The sequence below is a fragment of the Plectropomus leopardus genome, chromosome 4 (genome assembly GCF_008729295.1).
Source record: "Plectropomus leopardus isolate mb chromosome 4, YSFRI_Pleo_2.0, whole genome shotgun sequence".
Taxonomy (NCBI): Eukaryota; Metazoa; Chordata; class Actinopteri; order Perciformes; family Serranidae; genus Plectropomus; species Plectropomus leopardus.
In genome coordinates this window covers 8,829,804-8,852,190 of record NC_056466.1, presented here as the reverse complement: position 1 = coordinate 8,852,190, position 22,387 = coordinate 8,829,804, and the positions used below count along the sequence as shown (strand labels likewise).

The following is a 22,387-nucleotide window of genomic DNA, read 5'->3' as shown; positions in this document are numbered from 1 at the left end:
TTTTTTTTTAAAGCCCAAACACGATCTTTTCTTAACCATAAGCCAAGTGATTTTTGAACCTAGACTGTATATATTCATGTATATTCAGTTGAATCTCTATATACAGTCTGTGGTCAAATGCAGTGAAGTAATGGTAAGTGTGCAGCAAAGGGAGGGAGAGACAAGATGATAAGTGTTTATTTCACAGAAAAGTTGTTTTTTTGGTTTTTTAATTCAATTTGAAGACAAAAATAAACTAGGTCCTGTTCTACATACTCCGCTACAGTAGGTGGCGACATACACATGAAGATCAGTATTGCAATTTTCCCAGAAGAGGAAGAGGAAGAGGAAGAAGGAGAGGAGGAAGTGAACGTTGTAGTGAGACATGTGAATCACAATATACTGGAGTGTAATTCAAGCTTTAATTACATTTTGTCACGTCAGGCTTGAACAGAAAAGCAGAGTTGGATAGCTAGAGTCAAGCAGCTCTGATTTATTTATAGTTTTCTGGGCGCGAGGCAGCGTTTTGTTAACACGAGGACCCCTCCCGTGTGCAGGTGGATGTGCAAAAGTTTGTTTTGGGTCACATCTTTGGATCTGAGTGCCGTGCTAATCTTTGCACAGGAGGACATAAATCACTAATGAAGAGCAAAATCAAATGGCTTTCGCAAACCTGTTCGCGAGACTATCTGCTGTAGAAGAAGATGTCACGAGACCAGCCTCCACGCACAGGTATTTAACGATAGTTAGCCTTTAGCATTAACGTGTTTGATGGTGGAGCAGTTTGTTTTAATGGGCTTACACATTATTACTTAGTAATTATTTTATGTCAGAATCATTAATAACTCATTTTGTTTTATAGGAATGACAGTGCGAAAGGAGCCAATGGCAGAAAGAGGAAAAAACAGGCTGACCCGAGTGGCCCTCATAAAAAGGTCAGATTAACTTGAACTCAGATGTTAAGTTTATTACTTAATGAATATCACATGTGTGTAAGTTGTTCTTACAGTTTGAGGAAGATTTATTTTTATTATTCAAATGTAATGAAAGACGTTGTTGGCTGCACCACTACATCACATCAGTCAATCTGTCAAGCAGATAGGGCCCATTTGTATTGTCACTGATATCGTTTATTGCACAAACTAGTAGGATAACCTTCCAGTATAACGCAATGCAGTACAATCCAAAAGCCCCACAAACTATAGCCTTAAAAAGTAACATTTGTGCCTCTTATATTGCAGGAATGATAATAAGAACTTCATTTATATAGCAGCGTTAAAAACACAGTTTAAAAAGTGCTCCCCAGTAATCCCTAGAGTTAATAAAACAATCTAGTCAATAATGATGACAAAGGGCAGACAAGAGTGAAGGCAGAAAAAAGTAGGGAGTTTGGGGCAGAGAGATATTAGATGAATACGGTAACAAAAAGGCAGTAGACACAGAACACTGATAAAAATAGCAATAATAATAAGCAGGGAGGAAATAAAAAAAAGAAGTAAAAAGATAAATTTGTGGCTGAAATTAAAAGACAAAATAAAAATGTAAATGCATAAAATTAAAAGATGAGTTAAAAGACACATTAAAAAACAACTTAAATGAAGAATTATAAAACTGTAATGTCATTAGAAAGCAATAGTTGTTACATGTAAATCAAAATTGAGTTATAAAGGGTTAGTGCTGTATTTGTGAACTAGTCCAGCTTAAAAGGGTTTTGGTAAATCTTACAGTATTTACAGACACGCCCTTGGCATCACATTTCTGTGCATTTTCCTTCCACAGAAGCAGCGTTACCAAGCCCACATAACCAGAAGTCATAATGCGACATCCTTCAAAGAAGAAGACTCCAGAGCCAAATATTACCCTGTGCATAACACTGATGGTGACCACGCAACTGCGGACTTTGACAAAGAAGTGATCAATAACCACGGTGGTAAAGCTCGTCAGCAAGGTTGGAATTACAAATCAAAAAGTAACTGTAACGTGAACAAGCAACAGAAGAAAAAGAAGCCGAAGAAGCGGAAAAATCAGCAACAACAGAAGGAAGGATGGAGACCTGCAAACAGAGGTGGAGGCTGTCAGACTAGATCTGCTTGGAGGAAAGATGAGAGAGATGGAAAAAATAACTCTGACAAGAAGGTAAGCAGGACACTTGGCTGCGCTGGTGAGGGTAGATATTATCTATCATCTGAGTTATTTGTTGCAGTTTGAATGAAAGTTTTTATATGTAAAATGAGATTTGAGGTCCCCAGTTTAAATTTGGCTGGTGACCTTTGAGGCTTTAGGATGCACACAAGTGGACAGCTGTAACCCTTTGAAACCTGAAGCTAAGTCACTTTTTTGTGTTGCTTTCACAAATATTTAAACCTTTGAAATCAGCAAATTGGTGCAATTTCTTTCAAAAACATTGAAAAAAGGCAGTGAGGCTATAAATGTTTTACAAATTGCAATAAATAATTTTATTATAAAATTGTTTTTAAAACATTAGGGAAAGATGTGCAAGGAAAAAGAGACCATATTTGTAATTATTATAATTTAATGTATTAAATTGTCTTACAAAACTAGTATAATTTTTTAAGCACTTTTACTTGCAGCTTTTAAACTTTTTAATTAATTTACAAATTTCAGATAATTTTCTTGTACTTTTTTTTCTTGCTAATTTTTGGGCCATTTCCCCTTTCGATGTTCTTTGCCTATTTCCCATGTTTGTAAGAAACTGAGCCAATTTGCTCAAGTTTCAAAGGGTTAAATCTGTCTGTTCACACCTGATATTGAAACGCATGCATCTCGACAGACCACTGGTGATTGGATCTTGTAGTAGTTAATTTCCGTTTCCAAAGATCAAATGGCACATTTAATCGCTGCTAGGAAACGACAGCTGCGGGAGTGAGACCTCTGCATCAGGGACAGTGACAATCTGTTAGCATCACACAGCCAATGTTACCTAACAGTTATCTACGGGTTCATAGAAAGAGTCAAGCCGTTTTGTTGTTGGTTTTCGGGATCGTTTAACAGCTGCTGCTGTGTTAGGTCTGCTAACTGGGCAGACCTTGAACTGCCCGCTCGCTGGGATGGGAGCGGCTTCTGAGACGGTTCTTCAGTGCTGCATCAGCGGCAATACAAAGTTAGAAGTCAGATGTGCAAGAACAACAGCTGAACAGGCTGTCCTTCAAAGACCCAGGACAGCGTTCACACTAATGAAAGACAGCACATAGCAACATCACAAATGAGACACTCTGAGTCTACACGAATCAGTCTACCAAGTATAAGTGATTATATATAACTGCACAAAGAAAAGCTCAAAATGCTGCTAAAATTTAATCCAGAGAGCCGTATTAATAATACATTAACTAAGCATGATGGTTAATCTTCTTGTTCTGTTCTTCTGTCCTCTAAGGAACGTCCGAGATTCATGACGCAGGAGTTCAAAGACCAGAATGCTGTGTTGGTGGATGGGCGGTTAGTTTGTCGACATTTCCTCTGGGGAAGGTGCATTAAGGCAGGTTATGTTTATTATGTATGATCATTTATATTTTTAAAAGGTTATATGACTGGCCTTTATTGATTGTCATTATAACTTGCAGTGAAATGTGTTGCTTTCTTTGCTTCACTGTACACAGGATACAGAGTGCCAGCTGGAGCATATTCAGTGTTACAACGACCTCATCAAAGAAGCTTGCAAATTCTACATTCAAGGATTCTGCACAAAAGGGGAGAGCTGCCCGTACATGCACAATATCCTTTTAAACAGAGATAATCTGAACATCCTTAAACTCTCTGCAGTGATATTGTGCTGCTATTTGTCAGAAACTGTTGAATGTGTAACTTCCTTTACTCAGCTGAGTACAGTCTTTTCCCTGCAAGTTCTTCCACAGAAAAGGGAAATGTTTTCAAGGAGCAGACTGCAAATTTTCCCATGAGCCACTTAATGACGTCACCAGCCAACTGTTGAATGAGGTGTGTATGAAAAAGTCCACACATTAAAATTTTCCGAAATGTTTTGTATGCATTGCTCTGCGTGCTGAAGAGGATTGCATGTGTTTGCTTATTCATACTGCAGGCAATAAAACGGGATAATGAGCTCAAAGAACTTACAAAAAAAGCTGAGCAGGAGTCGCCAGGTCAGCCTGAGAACACAGAGTCCGAAATAACAGAAGCAGGTGACACCCCTGATGCACTCCTGCAACCACTCAGGTATGCACATACAAACTTAACAGCGATGCATTGATTATGAAATTCTGAGCCGATAACGGTGTTTAAAAGAGCAATTTTGCAGATAGCAGTTTCCGAAATGCAGATTTGCAGAGAATGCAGAGAATCCTTTATTATAAAAACAAATAACTGAACTCTTTGTAAGTCACTCAGCTCTTCATTCCAGTATCTTAATGAGCACAAATTTAATCAAACTAATTTATGATACAACCTTAATAATAACCTTTCACATGAAAAACACAAAAAACTGCTTTAAAAGCCTTTTCATCTAAAATCATTTTTTCTTGCCGTGAAATCATCAACAAATTTCTCTTTCAAAGAACTGTATCTATTCAAGTTACTTGGCAAAAACTAAATTTTTACAATATTACATTTGAACACATGATAATTTTATAATTAACTTTTGCCAAACACTCATTTTTACTGGTTAAAGCTTAAACACATAGTAATGTAACTCAAAGCAACCTCCGTTAGCTGTCAGCTCCTGCCACTGGTTGCTAACAGCTAACGTTAACTAGCTCTCCTCCTGCCGAAGTCAACATAGATTTGTTTTTCATAATGTACCATTATCAGGGAAACAATAGTGTGCGTCTCCGGAGACCTCAGTACTGATTTTACTGAATCCTTTTGTCCCAAAGTCCTTTTGTTTTTTATTATTCCCAGGATGATGGGACGCTGTTAGTCCCAAACACTGCTTTTTTAGCCAGAACAGTAACAGAAAAACATCGGCCACAGTCCTACCAATCTTCAGCCGATAAATCGGTGCATCCCTAAAAATTAACATTGCTTTTGTGGTTTTGTAAATATCATCAGTGTCATTTTTGCATAGGGATTTTTCTGATCAATCATTTATTCATGTTATAGTACAAGTAAAAAAACCTTCAGCCAGTAGCATGCTTATATTTTTATTTTTCAGGCCAAACTTTTACAACAGTGCAGAAACAAACTCGGAGAAGGAAACCTTGTTATGTCAGACTGAAGAACCGACTGAGATCCTCGAAGAAGCTGACCCGCCTCGTGCATCAGATACGGCCCGATCTGACATCCCCCCGTCAAGTAACCTTAATCACGAGGAGCCAGTTTGTTATTCAGTGGCTGCAGTGCTTGGACCTCAACTATCCAAACCTTTCCCTAGTTTCTTTACAACTCTAGGAAGTCACGAGTCTGGTCCTCTCGCTTCTTCTGATTGCACTTCAGGATCTGCAAACCAAAACGAGGTCCCCTACTCTGTGGATGCAGTTCTCAGGTCTTTTAAATCAGAAAATTCTTCATTTGGCCTCGTATCTCCACCTCCTCCTGCACAGACTGTATCCTATACCCCAAAAACTGACTTTGAAGAGATCACAGACACCACAAATGAAGTGAACACATCCAAGAAAAAAATGTTCAAGAGCCTGCCATCCCTGCAAAAGTGCACCGGCCTGATTTCAAAGACCTGCCCTCGTCTTACTCTGGCATCCAGTGATCACAAGAAACAAAGTGGAAATATGCCAGAATCCCCGAAAACGACTCAAAAAGCTGCTCATGAAATGAAGTTAGAGGTGCTTCAGTCTGCTGTTAGTGTGGGAGAAAAATCCTCCAAAAACACAGAAGATATAAAAGGAAGCATAAACCTGCCTACGGATGTTATTGTAAACTGTAAAAGTGCAGGTGTTCTTCCTCCTGGACGCACTTGTCAGACTTCTACTCCCAAAAATCCTGCACAGCCGAGGCCACATCTCTGTGCTCTGACATCTGACTCACAATCCTCAATAAAGCTCTTTTCGAGTTTGCCAGAGTTTAAAGGTGGAGCTCCTGCTGAACCCGTCACCAGCTCCACTAAGACGAGTGATTCTGCAAACTCTGCCACAGCAAAACAGCCCACTGAGGTCCACCCGCACTCCAAAAAGACACAATCTGCCCTCAAACTTGGAGCGCAACAACATCATTCAAATGAAATCCCAGCAGTGAGCAGCAGTAAAATGGCACATGGTGGCGATTTGGCAGTTGAATGTAAAAGTACCCAGAAAAGACCCTTTCACAGCCTTTTCGCAAGCCCCATTACTGACACTCTGTGGCCTATAGGAGATTCTACATCACGCTCCTCTCGTCCTCAGTCTTCTCATCCTGCTCCACAGTTTGCAGCTGGCAGAAGTAATTTTGGTAGAAGTGCGGTTAAGGCTGAGAAAGCTTCTGCCAGCTCCTTCCATAGCCTTTTTGCTGCCCCTCTCAGTGCTGCTCCTCCTCCATGCGTGCAGTCCCAATCAGATCATTCAAGGACTTCCTGCAGCTCTCTGAAGTCACACCAGTCAGTTGATAACACGTCCCAATCATCAAACGCCAAACAGAGGGATGTTAATTTAGAGACAGCTCTCCCACACCAGGTTAGAACTGATGTCAAGGAAATCTCTCATGCGCCAACATCCCCCAATTTCTCCCCGAATCCCAAACTAGAGAATGAAGACAGTTCAGCCGAGCATGTAAATCAACCTACAAAGGAGGCGGTAAATCCCATCTGTAGCCCTGTGTCCGATTCTCTCAGTGAGACGTCTACCAGTCCAGCTCCTTGTGGTAACACTCAGTCTATAACCAGCGCTAACCAGCAGCTGCCGCACAAAGGTAAGAACATACACAGGGTTCCTGCAAATCCTTAAAAAATCTTAAAACGACATTGACTTTATTAAGCTAAAAACAAGGCCGTTATTGGTATTAAATTGACTTAAGTGAATCCTTGCTCAGACATGGGAAGTAGGATTTTATTAATCTTTTTTTTTTCTGACATTACATTGTGGAATCTCCAAATAATTGGTATAATTTATTTTTTTTGTTAAATAAATAATTCCTTTTCTTAAACATGTCATAATGTAAATCCAAATAGTGGAATCTCACATGGAGATTGAGAAATACAAAACCGCCCAGAAATGCCAGATATATCCCACTCCTGTAAATCAAATAGATACCTTTATGATATTAAAATGCGTTCATTATCTTCCATTTGTTCCACCTTTAAAATGGTTGTTTTTCCAACATTTGACGTAGATAAATTCACTTTTTCACTGGACAGAAAGATCATGTTTTATGTTACAGTTAAACATTTGGGCAAAATAAAATTGTCCTTCAAATTTGGCTATTAGAAATTTTGTCTTAAATTTTATTCCGAGTTGATTTGCTGCTTAAATATGTTTTTAATGCCCTATTAGGATCTGAAAAGGCAGCCACCGCAAACTCAGTTCTGAAGACTCTATTTCAGAGCCTGAGCCCGTACCAACAGGATGGAGACCAACAGGACAGTCACAATAAAAGCCCCTCAGGTATGCTGATTTACATTATACATTATACATCCAGAAATAAAATGTTGCCATCTTTGCTGAATTGAATAATTTGATTTGAATTTTTTTTGTTTGCAACGCGGGAAGTTAAAAGGCGGATAAAAGCAGCACACGGTGTGTCTTTGTGAAGTAAAAGGGGTCGATGAAAGAAGATGCTCAAGGTAGGCAACTTTTTACTCAGAAGGCATGCATGTTTCCTTTGTTCTACTTTTACTCTGCACTTTCAAACAAGGTATTCTTTGCAGGATTTTTCTAAAAAAAAAACCAAAACAACAACAAACTAACACGTATACACTCATCAAAAGTAATCCCTCTTAATCATTTGTGACTCATTAGTGTGGTGATGTATTTATCTGCAGACTCATGCATGTGTTTTTTCATTGTCTGTGTAAGAGATATTTATGGGCGTGTTACAAAAAGGTAGTGGCCACTTTACAGACTTTAAGCAGCGGGCATCAAGAGACACAGGACTTTAAAAAAAACATGTATGTAGAAAGTTACACCTCAAAGAGACAGAAAATGACAATCCTGCAAAGTATACCTTTAAATAACAGCCCGTCATAATAAGGATTTCTTTTCATTTTCCTTTTTTTTCTCACCCTGTCAAATATTTTCAGTTGCTGTATGTGTGTGTATGACGTGTCTCTACAAGCTATAATATGTTCAGACTTTTGTTTGTTCCGTCAAAATTTGACAATTCTAGACATGCTATACTATGGCGTGTCTCTACAAACTATATTACGTCATTTTCATCCAGTTTTTTGACATGTCAAAATTTGAAGATTCTCGACATACTATACTATGGCATTTTCGGACAATTTTTCGACATGCTAAATGATGATGTTTTTGGCTTTTTTTAAACAATGTATACTATGACATGTCTCTACAAGCTATGATATGTTGTTTTCAACCATTTTTTTGACATGTCAAAATTTGAAGATTTTCAGCATACTATACCATGGCATTTTTGGTCAATTTTTCTACATGCTAAATTCTAAAGTTTTTCGGCCTTTTTTTCAACATTGTATACTATGATGTGTCTCTATAAGCTATATGTTATTTTCAGCCATTTTTTGACATGTCAAAATTTGATGGTTTTGAACATACTATACTTCAATGTTTTTTGCCAATTTTTTGCGACATGTTAAATGATGACGTTTTTGACGACATTGCATACTATAACGTGTCTCTACAAGCTATAATGTGTTGTTTTCAGCCATTTTTTGACATGACATTTTTTGTGAAATACCAAAATTTGCCACTTTTCCACACACTATATAATGGAGATTTTTGCAATTTTTTGGACATGCTAAATTATGACATTTTTCACCTTTTTTCAACATTTTGTACTATGACGTGTCTCTACAAGCCATAATGTGTTGTTTTTAGTCTTTTTTTTGACAAGGCAGAATTTGACGTTTCTTAACATATTATACTATGGCGTTTACGGCCAATTTTTTTCGACATGGTAAATTATGAGGATTTTTGCATTTTTTCCACATTGTATACCATGATGTGTCTCAACAAGCTATAATATGTCATATTCAGCCATTTTTCTGCCATACTTCCCATTCTCACCACAGGTCTCTACTGAGCTCACAGTCAGTACAGGAACACCACAGAGTTGTTGCCTCAGTCTTCACCCTGTACACCTATGAGTGCGTCTCCACCCAGGACAACACTGTCATCATTAAGTAAGCAGATGACACAACCATCTTGGGACTCATCAACTGTGGGGACAAGACTGGATACAGGGAGCTGGTTAACAACGTCCTGGTCTATGGGGAGGATAATGACCTTTTCTTCAACATAGACAATACCAGAGAAGTAATCGTGGATTTCAGGAGGAAAGCCCCCCCCCCATCCAACCTCTCATTATTAAGGGGACTGAGGTGGAGATGGTGAACAGCCACAGGTTTCTAGGACTCCACGTTACAACAAACCTGAGCTGGGCCTTAAACACTGCTGCCCCTCACCCAGGCCTACAGAGGACTTATAGAAAGCACCCTCCCATACAGCATCACTGTCTGGTTTTGAATCATACCCAGGCAGAGAAGAAGGCTCTCCAAAGGGTCATGAAGGTTGTCGGAGAAGACCATTGGATCTGACCTCACCTCCATGGACACATTTTACACACAACGCTGCAGGCAGAAAGCACAGAGCATCCTCAGGGACACTAACACCCCGGGACACTCCAGGTGCTCAGACACAAACACTCCACATACAACTTCAGACACTGCAGACTGGACAGTATTATAATGCACAAAGCACATTTCTATAACAGTTTATTTGGACATGTTTACCCAAACCTAGGGCAGTGTGCAATAAAAACTGCATTATGAGCAACACCGATACTTTTGGATGTTTTTTTAACTTATTTTTAACTTACTGTATTTTATAGTGTGTCCTTTTTTAAATTGCACTGTAGCTCTCTTTCTTTTAAATGTTTATTAGTGTCTCTCTCTGTTTCTTGTTTGTTTTTTATCTGGATTGACTTTTTGTTTAATTACCACTCAGAGCTTGCACAAAAACAATTCCTACATACCTGTACTGCCTGTACATGTACAAATGGCAAATAAACTTCTTTAATATTGAATCTTGAAATTTTCTGGCATATTTTACCATTTTCAGCTATTGGTTCAACATCTTATATTATGATGTTTTTTGCTATTTTTTCAACTTACTATGCTATGTTGTCTCTGCAAGCTATATGTCATTTTCTGCCATTTTTTAAACGTCAAAATTTGACGTTTATGTCGTTTTCAGCCATTGTTTCGACATGCTAAATTGTACGTTTTTTGGCCTTTTTTGTTTTCAGGTATCTTTTGGGCCTGTCAAAAATTTGGCATGTTTTGACACACTATAGCATAGCGTTTTCGGCGATTTTTTCGATGCTAAATTATAGAGTTGTCATAGTATGTCATATTTTAGCACGTTGAAAACTTCTCATAGTATAGCCTTGCCAAAAATGTCAAAATATGACCAAAAATAAAAAGGGCTGAAAACAACATAAAATACCCTTTTGAGATGCGTTATAGTGTAGCATGGTGAAGAAACGACCAAAAACCACCAAAAATGTCATGCGATTTTTGGTCAAATTTTCAACATGCTAAAATATGACATTTTTGGTGGTTTTTCCTCGTTTCTTCACCATGCTACACTATAACACGTCTCAAAAGGCTATTCTATGTTGTTTTCAGCCCATTTTATTTTTGGTCACATTTTGACATTTTTGGCAAGGCTATACTATGCGATTTTTGGTCAAATTTTCAACGTGCTAAAATATGACATTTTTAGTGGTTTTTTCCTTTCGTTTCTTCTTCACCATGCTACACTATAACACGTCTCAAAAGGCTATTCTATGTTGTTTTCAGCCCTTTTTTTTTTGGTCATATTTTGACATTTTTGGCAAGGCTATACTATGCGATTTTTTGGTCAATTTTCAACGTGCTAAATATGACATTTTTTGGTTTTTGGTCCTCGTTTCTTCACCATGCTACACTATAACACGTCTCAAAAGCTATTCTATGTTGTTTTCAGCCCTTGTTTTTTGATGGTCACATTTTGACATTTTTGGCAAGGCTATACTATGCGATTTTTGGTCAAATTTTCAACGTGCTAAAATATGACATTTTTTGGTGTTTTTTTTTGGTCCTCGTTTCTTCACCATGCTACACTATAACACGTCTCAAAAGGCTATTCTATGTTGTTTTTTCAGCCCTTTTTATTTTTGGGTCACATTTTGACATTTTTGGCAAGGCTATACTATGCGATTTTGGTCAAAAATTTTTGACGTGCTAAAATATGACATTTTTGGTGGTTTTTCCTCGTTTCTTTCACCATGCTACACTATAACACGTCTCAAAAGGCTATTCTATGTTGTTTTCAGCCCGTTTTTTTTTTGTCACATTTTGAAATTTTTGGCAAGGCTATACTATGCGATTTTTGGTCAAAATTTTCAACGTGCTAAAATATGACATTTTTTTGGTGTTTTTTTCCTCGTTTCTTCACCATGCTACACTATAACACGTCTCAAAAGGCTATTCTATGTTGTTTTCAGCCCTTTTTTATTTTTGGTCACATTTTGACATTTTTGGCAAGGCTATACTATGCGATTTTTGGTCAAAATTTTCAACCTGCTAAAATATGACATTTTTGGTGTTTTTTCTTTTTTCTTCACCATGCTACACTATAACACGTCTCAAAAGGCTATTTATGTTGTTTTCAGCCCTTTTATTTTTGGTCACATTTTGACATTTTTGGCAAGGCTATACTATGCGATTTTTGGTCAAAATTTTCAACGTGCTAAAATATGACATTTTTGGTGTGTTTTTTCCTCGTTTCTTCACCATGCTACACTATAACACGTCTCAAAAGGCTATTCTATGTTGTTTTCAGCCCGTTTTATTTTTGGTCACATTTTGACATTTTTGGCAGAGGCTATACTATGCGATTTTTGGTCAAATTTTTCAACGTGCTAAAATATGACATTTTTGGTGTTTTTTTTATCGTTTCTTCACCATGCTACACTATAACACGTCTCAAAAGGCTATTCTATGTTGTTTTCAGCCCGTTTTTTTTTGGTCACATTTTGACATTTTTTCGCAAGGCTATACTATGCGATTTTTGGTCAAAATTTTCAACGTGCTAAAATATGACATTTTTGGTGTTTTTTTTCCTCGTTTCTTCACCATGCTACACTATAACACGGTCTCAAAAGCTATTTTATGTTGTTTTCAGCCCGTTTTTATTTTTGGTCACATTTTGACATTTTTGGCAAGGCTATACTATGCGATTTTTGGTAAAATTTTCAACGTGCTAAAATATGACATTTTTGGTGGTTTTTTTCCTCGTTTCTTCACCATGCTACACTATAACACATCTCAAAAGGCTATTCTATGTTGTTTTCAGCCCGTTTTTTTTTGATACATTTTGACATTTTTGGCAAGGCTATACTATGCGATTTTTGGTCCAAAAATTTTCAACGTGCTAAAATATGACATTTTTGTGTGTTTTTCGTTTCTTCTCCATGCTACACTATAACACGTCTCAAAAGGCTATTCTATGTTGTTTTCAGCCCGTTTTATTTTTGGTCATAATTTTGACATTTTTGGCAAGGCTATACTATGCGATTTTTGGTCAAATTTTTTCAACGTGCTAAAATATGACATTTTTGGTGGTTTTTGGTCGTTTCTTCACCATGCTACACTATAACACGTCTCAAAAGGCTATTCTATGTTGTTTTTCAGCCCGTTTTATTTTTGGTCATATTTTGACATTTTTGGCAAGGCTATACTATGCGATTTTTGGTCAAATTTTCAACGTGCTAAAATATGACATTTTTTGTGTTTTTTTTCCTCGTTTCTTCACCATGCTACACTATAACACGTCTCAAAAGGCTATTCTATGTTGTTTTCAGCCCGTTTTATTTTTGGTCACATTTTGAAATTTTTGGCATAGGCTATATACTATGCGATTTTTGGTCAAATTTTCAACGTGCTAAAATATGACATTTTTGGTGGTTTTTTCGTTCCCACGTTTCTTCACACATGCTACACTATAACACGTCTCAAAATGGCTATTCTATGTTGTTTTCAGCCATTTTTATTTTTGGTCACATTTTGACATTTTTTGGCAAGGCTATTACTATGCGATTTTTTGGTCAAAATTTTCAACGTGCTAAAATATGACATTTTTGTGTTTTTTCTTCGTTTTCTTCACCATGCTACACTATAAACACGTCTCAAAAAGGCTATTCTATGTTGTTTTCAGCCCGTTTTATTATTGGTCACATTTTGACATTTTTGGCAAGGCTATACTATGCGATTTTTGGTCAAATTTTCAACATGCTAAAAATATGACATTTTTGGTGTTTTTTTCCTCGTTTCTTCACAATGCTAAAGTATAACACATCTGAAAAGGCTATTTTATGTTGTTTTTCAGCCCTTTTCATTTTTGGTCATTATTTTGACATTTTTGGCAAGGCTATACTATGCGATTTTTGGTCAAGTTTTCAACGTGCTAAAATATGACATTTTTGGTGGTTTTTCCTCATTTCTTCACCATGCTACACTATAACACGTCTCAAAAGGCTTAGTCCATGTTGTTTTCAGCTCTTTTCATTTTTGGTCATATTTGACGATTGGCGATTTTTGGCCCTTTAATCAACATGATATACTATGGCTCGAGTATGAGCTAATGAAAGCGGTTTTCAGCCATTTTTTTGATATGTCAAATGTGACATATTTCGCAATACTATACCCTGCAGGTTTGCCCATTTGTTTGACATGCTATATGATGATGTTTTTGGCCTCTTTTGGTCCTTTTATCAACATGCTATACTATGATGGACCCTATGAGTTATAATAAGCGGATTTCTGACATTTTTTTGATATGTGAAAATTTGACATTGTTCGCCATAGTATATGATCCGATTTTTGGCCATTTTTTGACATGTTATATTATGATGTTTTGGGCCTTTTTCGGCCCCTTTATCAACATGCTATACTATGACGCGACCCTATGAGCTATAATAAGCAGATTTCTGCTATTTTTCGATATGTAAAAATTTGATATTTTCCGCCATACTACACTATGCGAGTTTTGGCCTTTTTTTTTACGTATAATAACCATTTTTCAGCCATTTTTTGGATGTTTTCAAAATTTGATTTTAACTTACTATACTATGATGTGTCTCACAACGCTATGCTATGTTATTTTAAGCCATTTTTTCAACTTGGCAACTTGTCATTCTTCATGAAATAGCATGCAGAAAACTGCCATACTGTAGTTTGATGAAAGAAAAAGCTGAAAAGTCGACGTCTTAAATGTAAAAAAAAAAATTCATGGAATAGCATGCAGAATCCCGCTATAGTATAGTATGACGAAAAAACAGCCAAAGATGTTAGCATGCAGAAAAATGCTATAGTATGGTATGTTGAAAAAAAAAGTATACATTTCCAAAGTCCAATAAGTCACAGAATGGCATATACAAAGGATAGTTAGATATTTTTAAAAATTCTTTCACCTGAAATCACATTTGTTAAGGGTTCATTTACTCGAAAACACAACCAAACAATATAAAAGCAAGTTTGTAAGTGTCCACCAAAAAAGTTAAAACTATAAAAAATAAATAATACTAAAAAACTCAATTCTAAAACAATATCCAATAATAATAAATACTATGTAGTCTAAAATTTCAGTGTAAAAAACTGCTGTAATTAAAAACAATGGTTATTTTGGGGCATTAAAACGTCTTCTAGAAGCAGGCAGAAAAGGTCTTCCTTTAGTGCTCAGTCCTGCATTTTGGTGGAATCAGCTTGCGTCTGAAGGTGCTCTGATGAAACAGCTGCAGGGAGTGGACGAGGTTGGTGGGGTTTCCCATAATGCTCTTTCGTTTTGAGAGCACTCTCCTCTCTGCCAGCTGCTCAAGGTCAGAGCCACCAATGGAGCTCGCCTTTTTAAGACACAACACCAAGTAACAGGGCACTTGCTACAAAAAATTGGAGGATTGTGAACAGCAGGGGTCTGCAGATGTTAAGAGACCTCAGCCTTCTTAAGAAGTACAGTCGGCTTTGACCTTTTTTTATACAGAGCCACCATGTGGGTCCTCCAGTCCAGCTTATTGTCAAGCTGCATCCCCAGGTATCTGCAGTTGAAGATGAGTTTCATCTCAGTACCGCTGATGTCAACTGGGACTGGTTTGGGCCTCTTTCTCCCAAGGTCCACGACTACCTCATTAGTTTTGGAAATGTTGAGCTGCATTTGAATAACGCCATAGTATAGTATGTCATCAAACCAGGTGAAAACATGGCTATTTCTAGGGTAAAATGTCATGGAATACCATTTAGAAAAATGCTTTAGTATGGTATGTCAAAAAAGGCTCCATTTCTACTGTTGAAAAAAGTTGTTGAATAGCATGTAGAAAAACGACATAGAATGTAAAAAAAAAAAGCAGAGAAAGTTGACGTTTTTAATGACAAAAAAGCCATTAAAAGGCCATGTAGAATAACACAATAGTGTAGTTTGTTGAAAAAACGGCGGAAAAAGGTGCCGTTTCCGAGGTCGAAATAAGTCATAGAATGGCATGTAGAAAACTGCATAGAATATCCCAAAAAGTTGATGTTTTTGATTTTTTAAAAAAGTCATGACATACCATATAGAATAGTGACACTTTTTTCACTTCAAAGAAGTGCATATAGTATGTTGAAAAAAAGGCAACAGTTCGGCAGTTCAGCAGGCAAGCAGGCAGACAGTTCGGCAGGTAGGCAGGCCGTTCTCGAGCTCGGAAGGCAGTTGGGCAGGCAGACAGGCAGGCAGGTAAGCAGTTCGGCAGACAGGCAGATTGCAGACAGGCACCACTGGGACTAGTGAGCATCACTGTCCAGGATGATGAAACAGCTGGTGATGGTGAGGAGCTGACATGGCAGGACAAGCCCCTGCACAGCTTTTGCCACCAACAGATAGAGAAGTGGCTGATATGGAGAAATTCCACCAATGGCTGGAAAAGGCTGGTCTGAAAGACAGCACAGACGCCTGATCATGGAAGCACAAGAACAGGCACAAGAGCAATAGAGGCCAGGGTTCACCACACCAGGCAGGAACCCAGGTGCAGGCTGTGCAAAGATGCCCCTGAGACAGTCCAGCACATAACAGCAGGGTGTAAGATGCAGGCAGGCACAGCATACATGGAGTGCCATAACCAAGTGGCAGGCATGTTGTTCAGGAAAATCTGTGCTGAGTATGGACTACAAGTCCCAAGCTCCAAATGAGGTACTGACAAACTGGTGATGGCTAACCAAATCGTAGTGGTTGATTAACAGCAGAAGAAGGCAGTAGTGATAGACGTAAAAATTGGGATTTGAGAAAGTGCAGAAATTGGAGGCAGCGGTGGTACCAGAGGTGATCAGGACACTTGCACCTATAACCCCCAAACTGGGACCTTGGCTCCAGCAGATTCCAAGAACAACATCTGATATCTCAGTCCAGAAAAGGGCAGTCCTAAGAACAGCTAAGATACTGCGCAGGACCCTAAAGGAGGACCCTAGCTTGAAGAATGAAAATGGGACAGGATGAGACGGGATTTGAGAGTAAAATATTAATAAAACAATGCAATGATTTTTTTAAAATCCTTTTTGACCTATATTAATTACATACAGTACAAAGACAACATATTTAATGTTCAAACTGATAAACTTTATTTATTTATTTTTTTTATTCATATACAGTCATCATTATACATGTTGAAAAATGAAAAAATCATTGCATCCTGATTTTCTGTACATTTTACACAGCGTCCAACAGTTATGGAAGCAGGCTTGTAAATATACCTGACATTTCCATTACCACAACTTAAATAACATGTTTCCAACATATTCTTTATGTTAATATCTAAAACAAATTTTGAATTAAAATAAAGCAAAGCCATATTCCTCCTGCTTAAATCTGATCATGTTTTTGTTCTTCAGTGATGCTCAGAGAAATGTTTTAATGAGTACAGGATGGAGACAGTTAGTTAGTGTTATGAGTGAAGTTTTGACATGATGAAGACTGCAACAACTGACTGATGACATAAGCAACATACGGCTTTAACAGGGGACACTGGGACTCAGTCCTGGACCCGGGCCAGGTGCTTACAGACGAGTCCCGACTTCAGATATCAGGTTCTATCTGTGACCTGAGCTCCAGATTCCTACATATAATCGTTGGCCTTAATGGTTTCATCTCTAAAGTGAACACAGTCCTTTACAAATATTAATGTCAAGTTTTGCTAAAAAAAATATTTGACATTGGCAGACCAGCAAACTTGTTAGCACGGTTAGTGTTGAAAAAACAGCTTTTCACAATGAACAGAAAAAATAAAATGAATCAACCCACTTTTTCCAAAGGTATTCACCATATCTTTGATAAAGTCATCAATTTGATTTTTTTCTATAAAAAGGGGCTCTAGTCTATAAGAAAATAAAATGTGACCAAGTACAGTATGATTCTCTTAAACAATTTCTAAATGAAATCAACAGAACAATTACGTTATTGTGATATATATTGTTACTGTAATATAAGATTACACATATCATGACAGAATATTTGGGCATATCGCCCACTCCTACACACTATAGATTATTTTGTTGGTTGTCATTTGTCGGTTCTGTTATTGAACAGATTAGTTGCTCTTCTTCATTTTTACACACAGGAAAACTGTCTTCATCTACTGCAATACAGCGGTGTTTCTTCAAGGACTGTGATCTCGTAAACAGCCTCTTACAATGTGAACACCAGTATGGTTTCTCTCCAGTGTGGACACGCAGGTGTCGAGTGTAACTATATGAGCTGTTGAAACATTTACCGCACTGGTCACAGCTGTATGGTTGCTCTCCGGTGTGGATACGAACGTGGCGCATGTAGTTGCTGAGTCGACCGAAGCCTTTCCCACATTCCTTACACTTGTACGGTTTCTCTCCAGTGTGGGTACGCACGTGTTGCTTGTATGTCTTTGAAATAGAGAAGCTTTTCTCGCATAGTTCACAGTGGAAAGGTTTTTCTCCGGTGTGGATACGCAAGTGTGATTTGTAATTACCTAACTGAGAGAAACTCCTCCCGCACTGACTACAGCAGTACGGTTTCTCTCCTGAGTGGACACGAAGGTGGATCCTGTAACTACTTAGATCACTGAAACTTTTATCACATTGCTCACACTCATATGGTTTCTCTCCAGTATGGTTACGCAGATGCAGACTGAAATGCCCTGACTGGGTGAAACTCTTTCCACAGAAGTCACACTGGTATGGCTTCTCTCCGCTGTGGCTAAGCTGGTGTCGCTTGTATGAACTTAAAAAACTAAAACTCTTCGGGCACTGGTCACAACAGTATGGCTTTTCTTTAGTGTGGACACGCATGTGTATCTTGTAAATACTGAAGTAAGTGAAAGTCTTTTCGCACTGGTCGCACTGGTATGGTCCAGTGTGATCACGCAGGTGCTTTTTGTACGAACTCTGGTCGCTGAAATGTCTCCCACACTGTTCGCAGCAGTGTGGCATTTCTTCGGTGTGGGTCTGCAGGTGTAGCTTGTATGCACTTACTTCACTGAAAGCAGTGTCACATTCCTCACAGTGGTACAGCTCCTCTGTAGTGTGGGTGAGTTCATGTCTTCTTAGACTACATATTCGACTGAATGATTTTTCACACGTCTGACACTGATGCGGTCTGCTCCCGCCTGTGTCCGTCTCTTTCAACTGAAAAAAGAAAAGAGATAAGAAGGTCAGAGAGCAGGACTTGATTAAATCACTGAGGGTAGTACTATGGCATTTCCAGACCAGACACCAGAATAAGATGTTGAGATTGTATGTTTCTGTAAACCACATATATGTTACATTTGTATTTCATACATATAAAATCAACATTTCTAACACAGTTAAACAGATCTGCTACATACATATTAATTTAACCTATCCGAGGTTTGGAGAAGCGTACGATGCCAACATTTATTCTGATAATTGAGTTGGACACTTTACATGCACAACTATTAAATAATGAACATGTTGTGGATCTCCACATAAATACCTTATTCCAACAATTACGGAAGGAACTAGGCCTTTATTTAACACAAGCTTTTATTTCAGACACATCAAGTTATTGCAATAGCTTCCAAACAGTTGTATGACATTTAAAGCAGTATTATGCAAAAGCATTATCTATCTATCTATCTATCTATCTATCTATCTATATTTTTAGCTCAATAGATAGATACATAACACATACATACATACATACATACATACATACATACATGCATGCATGCATGCATGCATGCATGCATATCAGGTCAAATTTCACTTGGGTATGTGTTGAATGAAGGTATTAGTGTGACTCTATTGTTATGCAGGTTGAGATGATGCTTTAGAGAGAACCCAAACTGATGCACTGACATTTCAGTAATCTGCACAGGTAACCAAATATGAGACCAAATAGCCAGCTGTGAGTCAGGGCCAATGCGGCGGCCACACTTTAGTCTGTGGTGTCTGTGGGCATGTAACAATACCAGATGCTGATTTCCATTTTATCTCACCTTTTCTGAAGAACTCATTTCACTGGCTCAATGGTGAAGGTGAAGTCCTTGAAATGCTTTGCTTCTGAAATCATAAAATAAAGAAAGACTCAGACTAAGAACACATTAAAACATCGATAATACTGACAAAATAATAATGAATCATTGCTGCTGACCCCAACACTGAAGGTACACACACAGTTGGCAGTTTTTTTAGGTACACCTTGCTAAAACTAAGTCTAATAAAAAAAAAAACAGTTGTGTAATAAATCCTACCTTCCTGAAGTAGGGCTTAAAATTTTAAATTGTAGTTAAAACTGTTAGCTAAAATATATTGTCATTCCTAAAAGGCCAATTGTGTCTGTCATAATTACAAAATAACTGAATATTTACAGTCCTATTTTAACTTTCAGCATGACTCTTTTTGTCATTTCTGATAACGTTGGCCCCGTACTTCCGATTTACTGTCAACAAGAATCAGTTGTTTCAGCTCAAACATTTAAGACCATTTCCAGATACATATCCAACAGATTGCTATGAGAAGGGAAATTCTACTTGCAGGAGGAATATGGTGAGATTTCCATGGCAGAGTCTTACCTGCTCATTCAGATCTTGACCAATTTCCAGAATTTTCTTATTGATGGTGTTTTTGTGGTTCAGTTATTTAAAAAAATATCGAGAGGAAATCACAGAAAGTGACTCAGAAAGTGTCACTTAGTAACAGACGAGATAAACTAAGCTTTCTGAGCTACAAGTGTCAGTCTAAGAAAGCCACATACACTGTTAAATACTGTCTGAAGATTCAGACATACTGATGCAACATTTTCTATATAATTTCAGCAATTCTTGATTCAAGAATTGAGCCTGAGCCACGAACTATGACATCAGACAACTTCACATTGACTCAAAGACGACTCATCAACTACTTTCTCATGACAGCCAAGAAATGCTTGCAAACACCGTGGAAGGGTAGCAGCATACCTGCTGTTGAAATGTGGCTTGATGATCTTGTCAGTACTCTTGAGCTGGAGAGGATAAGATATAATAAAAAATGAGCAGGTGAAATTATTTGATGATATTTGGCATCTTTTTATTCAATATTTGGTGAAAACAACAATGCAATGACATTTGATGAATTTGCTGAATGAAGGATCCTTTGCGTTAGTATTAGGTTGGGTGGGTTGTGCACAATTTGTTTTTGTTTTGTTGTTGCTTTTTTTGTTTCTACTGTCGTTTTTATTGTTATTATTTTTAAATCCATGAGAAGAGGGGTGTCTGTACTTGTACAAATGCACTAATTATATGTACATGGTGTTACTGTCTTCTACACCATAATTATTTAGCAGTGTCTTTATATTTAATTCACAGATTCATTCCTATAATACTAGACGGGTTGATCAGCTTCACCTTCCATTTTAAAAAAACAAAACATGGTCAGTATTGCCTCACATATCGTGGTGTACAGATATGGAAGAAATGTATCATTACATTTAATTCATGTTTAATTATTTCTGAATGTGTGTAAATATTCCTTTTGACCTTTGTATTTTGTTGTTAGTACTTTCTTATTTTTGTTGGATTAAAGTTTACTGACTGGTTACTTTTTCTGCTCTGTTGTTGTTTATCATTTGTTGTTTTTACTGAAAAATGCCAATTATTTGTTTTATTTTTCGCTTTTGTTATTAGTTGTTCAAGTTGAGGGGAAGGGGGCATTTGCATGAACCTCTGGCTTCTTGATCTTTCCTGACACATTTTTTTTGTTATATTCAACTGGATTTTATGCAGTTTTAATTTGTGTACAACTACACTAAGCCATATTCGTGTTGCATTTGTAAATTTATGAAGAAATTTATGAATAAATTTATCTATGCATGTGTATATTTGCTAATAGTTTGTGCAAATGAATCCCTCTTAATAACACGCTTTAAATACAATCCATCACACAACCACAATGATTCAATCTAAACTAAAAAGCAGTCACTGAATGAACATGTGCCGCATCCCATCTGAGGACACATCTAACAACAATCATCGCCTCTTTCTCTGCACAACCGTACCGTTGCATCCATTTCAGCACGCGACACAACGCTCAAATAAGGTTGCTCTTCAACGTCAACAAGTCTTTACAAGGCTAAATCTGAAGTTTATCCACGTATTTGGTACCAAAAACCAGGATCTACACAGAGCTAACTCATGTTAGCGGCCTAGCATAACATACCCAAGCTAACCCCAGTTAGCATCGAGGAGCCGGACAAAAAGACGCTTCATCTACACGGTTAGACTGTTTCCCTAAACGAGCGTGCTGCCAATAACCACTAACCACAGACAAATTAAGAAAGCAGTGTGAAATACACACCTGTTTCTCCCTCGGAGTGTCTTTGCTGGTATTTGTTGCCTCCTCTCCTGCTGCTACAACTGCTGCTGCTGCTGCTGCTTTTTCCTCGGATGTTTAATGGCGGTTTGCAAACATTTTCGTCGCGCATTAGCGCCACCTGCTGACTTGGAGTAAAACAAGGCACTGTTAATAAAACCCGCCGAAATATTAATAATAATAATTAAAATAATAATAATAATATACCTGAAAGCAGTGGTGGATGAAGCCATACTTGAGTAAAAGTACAGATTTCTCATCAGACAATGACTTTACTTAGTCTACTTGACTTAAGTGCCCTTTGCTCCTCTAAGGAGAATAGGCCTTTGACAAATGTCTTCCATTTTAATCGGTTGTTCCCAGTTTTTTTTCCAGATTTTTTCCCAGTTGAGCCCACTTCTCGACATTTCTGCCTGGAGCTCTCCTTCCTCTTCTTGTCCAGAGGTTCAGAAAATAACTTTGGTAGAAGTTAAAATC

The 22,387-nt window shown here is 37.7% G+C and overlaps 2 protein-coding genes across 3 annotated transcripts; one reads left to right on the top strand and one right to left on the bottom strand.

Annotated features, from left to right (window-relative positions):
- The first annotated feature begins 335 nt into the window (after window positions 1-335).
- Window positions 336-9,873, top strand: LOC121941512 (zinc finger CCCH domain-containing protein 6-like). The gene is made up of 11 exons (XM_042484316.1): window positions 336-711; window positions 842-914; window positions 1,759-2,115; window positions 3,374-3,475; window positions 3,597-3,711; window positions 3,824-3,933; window positions 4,037-4,170; window positions 5,105-6,786; window positions 7,368-7,478; window positions 7,584-7,657; window positions 9,080-9,873. The coding sequence occupies exons 1-10, from the start codon at window positions 638-640 to the stop codon at window positions 7,622-7,624; spliced, it is 2,799 nt and encodes a 932-aa protein (XP_042340250.1). The 5' UTR covers window positions 336-637; the 3' UTR covers window positions 7,625-7,657; window positions 9,080-9,873.
- A 6,896-nt stretch (window positions 9,874-16,769) lies between these two features.
- Window positions 16,770-21,962, bottom strand: LOC121941521 (zinc finger protein 239-like). 2 transcript variants are annotated; one of them, XM_042484329.1, is made up of 4 exons: window positions 21,896-21,962; window positions 20,521-20,564; window positions 19,561-19,624; window positions 16,770-18,727 (listed from the first exon to the last, which is right to left on the bottom strand). In XM_042484329.1, exons 3-4 carry the CDS (start codon window positions 19,576-19,578, stop codon window positions 17,609-17,611), a joined length of 1,137 nt encoding a protein of 378 aa, XP_042340263.1. In that variant the 5' UTR covers window positions 19,579-19,624; window positions 20,521-20,564; window positions 21,896-21,962; the 3' UTR covers window positions 16,770-17,608. The 2 variants fall into 2 exon arrangements, with proteins under 2 accessions (XP_042340263.1, XP_042340262.1); XM_042484328.1 differs by lacking the exon at window positions 20,521-20,564 and having other exon boundaries at window positions 21,896-21,960.
- Window positions 21,963-22,387: the final 425 nt, after the last annotated feature.

What these genes read in the sequence shown, in the direction of transcription:
- LOC121941512 (XM_042484316.1), top strand. Translation starts at nt 638, where the DNA reads ATGGCTTTCGCAAACCTGTTCGCGAGACTATCTGCTGTAGAAGAAGAT. An exon ending in GAGCTGCCCGTACATGCACA is followed by an intron (nt 3,712 to 3,823) that starts ATATCCTTTTAA and finishes TCAGCTGAGTAC; the next exon opens with AGTCTTTTCCCTGCAAGTTC. An exon ending in TCACAATAAAAGCCCCTCAG is followed by an intron (nt 7,479 to 7,583) that starts GTATGCTGATTT and finishes CAACGCGGGAAG; the next exon opens with TTAAAAGGCGGATAAAAGCA.